We start from the raw sequence: 8,827 nt of genomic DNA, 5'->3' as shown, positions 1-8,827 counted from the left end.
CAATGGTAATCGACAAAACGCACTTTTAACTATGTTTTACTTGCAGTTGTTGATTTTAGTATCGGCTGACACTAACGTACCGCTAAATTCCTTTTAATTGAAAATAGTTTCTAGGGTTTTTTGAGTCCGTTTTACTTTACCATATAGTAAACTAAATTAATTTAGGTATGTGAATAATATTATGACATTTCGTCGAATCTATTATTCTATATTATACAGGGAACCAACTGTTTAATGATTATATATATATATATATATTTAAGAGTTATTTTCTGTAAAACGGTGACGTTTGCTGACCCAAACTGTGCTGATGAGCATTGAATAGACAAAACTGCAGTTCACAGTAGAGGGTACGGCCAATCAAAGAATATATTATGCCTCCACGTCACATATTCTCTTTTAAATTTCACCCCTGGTGAAAAAAAAAAAAAGAAATCTTTAACACACACACACACACACACACATATATATATATATAGCTTCATTTTTCACAACAAGGTGGAGTACCCGTTTCACCTAGGGCTATATTGAGTTACAATAGTTCAAATTTGATTTATAAAGGTAATAAATGAGTTTGTTGAATTTTTCATAGAAAGAATATTTACATTTAAAATACTAGATTTCTTACCTCGTTTATTTTGCACAATACTACATAACCAGGGCAAGGTGAAGGAAATGTTAGGCCTTTGGATTTTACTTTTAGTCCCAATAATGCAATCTTCACTTTGAGTTTGATCAAATTATTCATACTTAAATACTGAGGATTTCGTTAGTATATTAATAAATAATGGATAGGGCAGAAATTTACTATTTAAACACCATGACTTTAGCCTTTACTTTAGATCTGACGTGATACATCTACTCGACCCAGTAGGCCTACTACCACTGACAGTTATCTTCATAAGTACGAGTTAAAGCTAAAAGTTTGCATCATTCGGGAACTAACGTTTGTTGATATTTTATAAGGTACACATTGTTATTGGTATCATTACCAATTAATTTTTTGTTTTTACTTTCTTAGCCAGAAAAATGAGTCTGATATTACAGTCGTGTAATTTTTATATTGGTATTTTATGCTTACATAACCAAAAAGTTTGTGCAAATATCACAGCATTTGTCTTAATTGGAAATCTTTATGAGTGTTTACAAGTTACAGTGTCCAAGTGATTGTCCAGTGTAAGTGTAATGTAATATTTTTTCTAGATATTACGGAAAGTTTATCGGTCATTAGCATTCAGAAACACTAGGTAATCTATAATCTATATAATTTTATACATTTAAAACCTTTTATAAATGTACATAATTTACATACACTCCAACTTAAGGTATAAGTCTATGTTAAGCCAGAATCAATGTATTGGTGCGTATCTGGTCGTTTGTTAATTTCGGATGAAACTTTAGCGATACAAGTCCTTTCTTAAATAAAAGTAGTTTATTCTTTCTCAATACAACTTTGCAATACACTTAACTTCCTCAGTTACTTTAACTTGAACATACGCTATAATTCACAACGATTCACGCACTTTACTCACGGTCACTACCGCGCTTGACTCAATTGTCTCAATATGTTTTTGCTTCAAAGCCAAGTGATTTCTTTAATCAGGGCATTAAGATCCTGATTGTAAGATGGAAAAGCATCATCAATAAGAATGGAAACTATTTCATTTACTAAATGTTTTGTTTTGATATATAAGTTATTCGGGTTTTTTCATCTAAAGAAAAGAGACATTAAGTTCTTGACGACCTAATATTAAGGCCAACTATAAATCACTAACCATTTGGCCAATTAACGTTGTCGACATCTAGTGTATACCTGATTATTAGTCAACACCAGTTAAATTATCACAGGAGAATAAGTTAATAGTATTTTAATCATAGGATGTGAAAATAATTTTGTCTTCTAATATTTGTGAGGGAGTCCGTGCAGATTTCTTGCCAAAAGCATGAATGGTCAGCACGACAGAAATTACAGCACAAACGGAGCATGTCAACTCACTGGAACAACTTTGGTTTCCAGCCTAAACTACTACCAAGTATCCATTTGTTTTTGCGGTGATGTTTATAGGTTTCGTTTATTTTGTAGGAAAGGGAGAGGTATAAGGCTAGCAAAAAGTTAGTTTTGGAGGCAGTGGAAGCCACACTATAGAGAACTTAAAATACTATTTCTCAGATGGGCTGGATACAGAACTGTTCAATGAATGCGTGCTCCCCTCCCCCGCACACACCTCGGGGACGGTAAATAACAAAAATACTTAACATATTATTAATGCTTTGTTCTTATTAGAAATCGCGTTGGCCTTCCTAAATATGAAGTGTAATATACAAAACACTTTTCACGAGTAAAATACATAAAATTGGGTTTAAAATGTACATAATATAAATGTGTTTAGATCTAGTTGCCAAAAAAAAAAGAGACATGTAACGTATTAGATCTACACGCAAAAAATATCCAGGGTTTCTGTGAGCTCGTGACTTCTCCAAGTTAAATGGCGCTTAACAACAAAGCTGTTGTTATTAGGCTATGTCCTTTTAAATACTTCAGCCTTGGGTGGTATAACGCTGGTTGCAGTTGAAAAATATGTTAATAGCGATTCCTCCAGTCATTATGTGTGTCAAATATAAAATGCTATTTAGTGTAGGTAGCATTATTAATTAATTTATTTTGTGTTTGTAATTCATTGATGTCGAGGCTATGTAGATTTCTAGAAGGCCTAAGTGCTAGACGTATAAATAGCTGCAACCAGACGAGTGGAAAGAGAGTAAAAGTAAAGTAACGTGAAAGAGAACTTCAGTCAGAGAAAAGTTAGAAAACGTAAAGTTAACCGTCATGGAAGTGAATGGCCTAACGGTTGATATGTTAAAGTGAGATTAACAGTTTGAAAGAGATAAGGAGAATAATTTGTCTTGTCAAAGGGTGTTCTAAACTAATTGAACTCGTCTGTTTGGACTTTGACAAAAGGCAGACGATTATTGGAAGTACGAAAAGAAGACGATTATTTAAAGTTCAGGATGCAAATGCGGTAACTCACATGACAGCGTAGGTGAATTGTACACGGATACTATTGCGATAAAAATAGAGAATTCGGAAAAAAGAAATTCGGCTTGTCAACTGAATTGTAAAGCAATTGAATAGGCCTAAGTGGACTTTTGACAAGAAGAGAGACTGTACAGTACTTAAGATACAACTATGATCCCCATAGTGTAAATAATTTTGTACATACGTTTAACTTGTTTTGAATATATATATATATATTATTTTAAACAAGTGGAGTGCCTGCTGTTTGTTATTGTCAAATTTATCGCCAATAAGTCACAAACACCTACTGTAGAAGAATCCTTAGTCCAACACGCCCATACAATTACATGACTATATATACTACTAAAAACTAAGTTTCCAACAATCTGCTACAAGTTGTTGTCGATAGGTTTTTATGGTCCAGAGCTTATCAGGTCCATTGAGCTAAACGACCAAATGTGTCAATTTTTGATGTATTATTTTATTTTTCGTATAGCGCAAAGCTACACGATATGCTGACCACTGGGAATGAAACCTTAGATTTTAGCATTGTAAATCTGTTAACATATTACTGAGCCATTGGGGGACTCGTAAGAAATAAAGTTAGTAAAGTTGTTATATATTTATACATATATTGGCAAACCTATCTGTCGCACCAAACAACTTAAAACATATATCTTGAATGATAAACACTGCATTTTCTTGGAACAAACCTATATTCTACTGTAATATAACACTAACAATAATAAGATTAATGGTATACCCTTATTCTTTAAGGTAGCGTTTCCCAAGCTTTTGTCATTCATGTCCGCCCTTTAATAGATTTATTTTTTTCGCCACTTTTGTTTTTAAATGATTGAAAAAGTGAGTTAAGTGACGAGATATAATACACGGATGCACATTAAAATACTATATGTTGTGTAGTTAATAATAATTAATAAAATTAATAAAAATATATGAAAAGGCTTAATTTTGCATTATTGCACTATTGATTCTACCTCAATCGCTCGCGCTCCCAAGAGATTATTTATGTCCCCTTGGGAAACGATGCTTTAAGGTTCAAATACTATATAAGAAAATAATTTAAAGCATATATGAAAATTTCAAATCCTATTTCCCTATCAAATACATGAATTTATCACTTTATGCACTAAATTGGAACTCGAAATATTATTATCCGTTACTTTTATTTTGGTAATGATGAATAGCTCCCGCGATAAATGCCATGAAGTGAACATCAAAAAACAGTTACCATAGAAAAGTATATAGATTATAGAAGTAACTGAAATCACACGCAGAACATTTTATTAAATGAATATTACAGTCTGCTCTCTGAATCCTTGTAGTCTTATTTTAAGTACTGTAAATATTAGTCATAAATTAGATATTAGCTTACATGGTGTCTAAACTGAAGCTGAAAAAAACATTACTTCATGTCACTGAGGACAATAGAAAATTCAGAATAGGACTAGAACTAGATCCTTTGGTATTTTTGCTCAACTGGCTTGATAACTGATAAAAACGTTTCGTTGACAGTGGTATTCAACAGAAAAAAGTGTAGTCAAAACACTAGCCCTGTATACACACGCTCTGCTTAATAATAATTAATAATCTGTATTGGTTCATTAAAGGATGACGTATGCAAAATCGGTAAGTCTGGTGACTTATAACGCTAAAAACCGGGTTTCGATACCCATGGTGGGGACAGCACAGATAGCCCATTGTGTTGCTTTGTGCTTGACTACAAATAAGCAAACACAAACAAACATATTATTACTTAATTAAAATGCTTTTATTTTGTGAATTACAATAATAGTCACAGCTTGATAGTCACAAGTGAGAAAATGACTAACTCCAAAATTCAAGCAAAGAAAATTATATTAAAATTAAGTTAAACCTAAAGGACCTTTATTTTTGTAATTACACGTGTTTTATATTATTACTATTAAAATCCACGCTTTGTGGTGGTGGTGTTATGATATTTCAAGCATTTTTAAAGTTTAAAATACTTAATGCTTCTTCTGATTCAGAGAACAAATTTAGCTTAATCTAATAATTAGCGTGCTGGACAGTGGATATGCAAAGCCAATGCTCGCGTCCCCTTACCACAAAAAGCTTAATAGAATATCGCACCCCAACTTTCTATACCACGTGTTTAGACTAAAGCTACATAAAAACTAAATAAACGAAAATAAAAAACAACAACAAACAATGAAATTACCATATATATAAACAGGTAGAAAACATATGATATGCCTGCATATCACCAGATCACCATTTCTTAATTTGGATGGATTGGCCCTGTGAAAGGTGGGAGGGTCATGCTAAAAATTAGAAAGTGTCTGGTTTTATAGGGGTCGGATTCTTTACAGTTGGTGTCTGTGACTTGGATAGTTGTAGTATGTAAATATTACAAACCTTACTCTTCTATAGTGTGTATTTCTTACGTATAAAATTCTGAAATATTTTTAAGTTATACGTTTTTGAACACTTGTGTGCAAAATTTAGCCCAAGATGTTAATTTTTGTAGCTTAACCAGTAAAAGAACTCTTCTGCTGTTTTATGGGATAGTTGCATTAAGTCCAACTAGACCTTGTATGGGAGGAAATACCATGGAAACTGTCACATGGAACAGGCATACTTCTCTTCTTTGGTTTCTGTCTTATGATTAGTTAGATGCAGGTAGAATGTACTTCGTGATTGAATATTTTTGCACTTTCAATCGATTCATTTTTACCTTTGAGGACTACTTTCTATTCTGCTGTTGAAGGTTTGTCCATGTCTTGATATTTTATCCACCTCTTCTGATAATCATGTGAGTTAATTTTACTTAACCTTTAAATTAAACTTATTTCTTCTGTTACTCTGTCATAATCCAATAGTCCGCTCTGTCAGTCGAGCAATTAGCATTTAGTCCCCCCTTTTGTTCTTGAAGTATTGGAGAATAAATCGTGTTCAATTGTATAATTTGTATGACTTAGAATTGATTTGCTTTCTCTTGTACATGACTATTTTTTCAAAGTTACGATGCCAAACATGGGGTATATTTGTAGAGCACTGTATTTTGTGTTTTGATTTGTATAACTACCCTAGAATAATTTTTACATTAATTTTTATAATTTGTTGTCAGTGTTCATTTTGACGACATTAAACAAACACAAAAAAAAACTCACAAATTAAGGTATCGGGTTTATTTTTGTGATGGGTGTTTTCCTTCGCAAGACTCTCATGGAATACTTTTGTACATTTTTCCATAACATGGTGTAATTAGATGTTTCATTCAGAGTCTGATGTTTCTAATATTGAGTGCAAATGGATGTTTTACCATTTGTATTCCAAGAATTAAAGTACTATAATAATAATATGCTAACTTATGACTTAAAATTACTAAAGGCTTCACTATAGATTTATTTGTCACAGCAGCCACAACAGAACTTTTATAAATTTTAAATTTTGATTCACTAAAATCTGGACATACGTAAAGTTAGCATGTTGATAGTTTCAAAATTTCATAACTGCTGTTATCTTTATTATTATATTATCTTCTTTTTTCTAAAGTTATGAGTACAACTTCCATTACAAACAAATCGTCTACAGGAGGAAAAAATGAAACACAAGCATCACAATCTGTCAACAATCACAAGACTGAAGAGGAAGATAATAATGTACCAGAGAAGTTAATGTGGTCGAATGGAGAGGTGAGATTACAATTATATTCTTGAAGATTACATCTTCCACTAAACTTTAAATGTAACTTTTATATGAATTCTCAGTTATGTAGAAATTGCTGAAAACATACTTAATAATCTTCTCTCATTTTACTGAGTTTTTTGGAAGGTTTTTTCATTTCAATTTAAAGATTCAATACTATTTTTTCTTGTTTAGAGAGTCTTACAATTATCTTTTCGAAATATGTCGGCATAATAGCATTTTAGAAGTTTGTTTGTTTTAACTGCAAAGCTGCACACGTTTTACCCACTGCAAAGATCGAACCTTGAATTTTAGATTTAATAATTCCTCATGCTTATCGCTGAGCCGAAGGAGAGCTACTTACAGAAGAAATTCAAGTAGCCTCTCAAGATCATGTGTGTTATGTCCACAGGGTATTTACAGGGTTTAGTCGGGAATAATGAAGCAAACTATTCCCTGTTTGATAGTATATAGTTCACAGGAAATATTCTCAAGTTGGTTGTTATTTGAATAATGAATTTACCTTTGACTTGGCCAATTACGTCTCTGAATTAGTAAGATATAAATCTGGCTGAATAGAAAAGAGGAATCATTTATAGAGGTTGTAATCCAAAAAACATGCCACTATCAAGTATCACTAGTCAGTGTCTATTCAACATTTCACATCTTTTTATAATAATTAGATTTTCAAGCTTTAATCAAATAAATATGCTGTTAAGTCTATCCAGTAAATAAAATGACAATAATTATACAGAAATACCTAAAGAGGTTTCAAGTTTAAACCTAGGGATTTAATTTTTTTTTGTTTCAGGTGGCCAAACCAATGCATTCTTTTTTGAAAACCGGACTATGTTATATTTACCTAGCTTGGTTTGAACTAACTATTAACATTATCAAACTATTGACAAGAAGATTTAAGTATTTCATAAAAACTAGTTATGAAGCTTTTTAGTCAGCTCTCACTTAAAAAGTGGTTCGTGACACCACCTGAAACTATGTAAGTTAACATTTAAAGGTTCGCCACATGTATTCACCAACAAGCCTCACAATCTCACACTTCAAACCTACCTTCTTGGGCTGTTTTTATGATATTATATTAATTATCTATCAAAAAAGAAAGACTGTTCACAATGATCTCCAATTTCAAAAAATTATTTGTAATTTGTTTTCGTATAGGAAAGTAAATTAAAAGGGGTCTTAATATTCCAGTGATCATTTGATAATCCCCTTTACAAATCACCATATTTTTTCTTTGTGTGTTTCAGTTTTATTTGCCCGAATTCTTTGATCAAAATTGTTAATTTATAATAATTTCTGTTGGACTTAAGTATACCTGGTAAATCCTCATTAGAGATAAAACATTACATTAAAATTTTCTTTCTCTTCGATGTGAAGGATCACCATGTTGTTTCATAAATGATGAGTTTATTAAACATGTTTGGAACATTTCTACTTCAACACTTAGCACTGAATATAGACGCCATGCAATGGTTAATAAATAATCAGATTGTATTCTAGTTAATGATTTTGAGTAACAGTATAAACAACGTAGTTCTGTTTTGTTTTTTAAATAGTGTGTATCAGTGGTCAGCTAGCTGGAATTTGAATCCAAGTGTTTATGACTCGTTTCCTGTTGCCACAAAATCGGGTTTCGCTTTTTGCGTTCGTGGGTGATAAAAGTGACGGTTAAATCTCATTATTCGAACAGAATAGCCCGAAAGTTGTCGATGGTTCTTGTTGTTGACTAATTGCTTTCCCTCTAATCTGTCAGTTCATTATTAGAAGAAAAAAAAAGAACTAGTACAAATAATCCTTATATAGCTTTGCTCAAGTATCCCAAACACGATATGAATAAAATTCGCAATAAATGGCTTAAAATACGTTTTTAGCTAAAAACGTTTTCAACTTTTATAATTATAACAGAAAAAGCCAATATCTACCTTTTCTGAAAACAGTTTTATTAAAAGTTGTTGATATATACATATATATACACCTGGAAAAAAGTTAAGCACCCCCGTGTTTTTTTCAAGTGATTCAGATTCGACGTTCTTGTGACTGATTATAAATTACCATTCAATCTAAACGTGTTTATCAAATGAAATTATGCATTATTGGGCACAA

At 31.8% G+C, this 8,827-nt stretch overlaps 1 protein-coding gene across 1 annotated transcript in view; it reads left to right on the top strand.

Moving 5' to 3' along the window:
* Nucleotides 1–6,576: 6,576 nt before the first annotated feature.
* Nucleotides 6,577–8,827, top strand: part of LOC106457192 (ankyrin repeat and MYND domain-containing protein 1-like) — a 21,859-nt gene continuing 19,608 nt past the window's right edge. The window contains exon 1 of the mRNA XM_013916585.1: nt 6,577–6,714. Within this exon, the coding sequence (XP_013772039.1) occupies nt 6,577–6,714 (138 nt within the window). The remainder of the gene's footprint in view (nt 6,715–8,827) is intronic.

This window comes from Limulus polyphemus, unplaced genomic scaffold (assembly GCF_000517525.1).
Source record: "Limulus polyphemus unplaced genomic scaffold, Limulus_polyphemus-2.1.2 Scaffold302, whole genome shotgun sequence".
Classification (NCBI taxonomy): Eukaryota; Metazoa; Arthropoda; class Merostomata; order Xiphosura; family Limulidae; genus Limulus; species Limulus polyphemus.
Note: the sequence above shows the minus strand (reverse complement) of the source record. Positions and strands in the feature narration are given on the sequence as shown.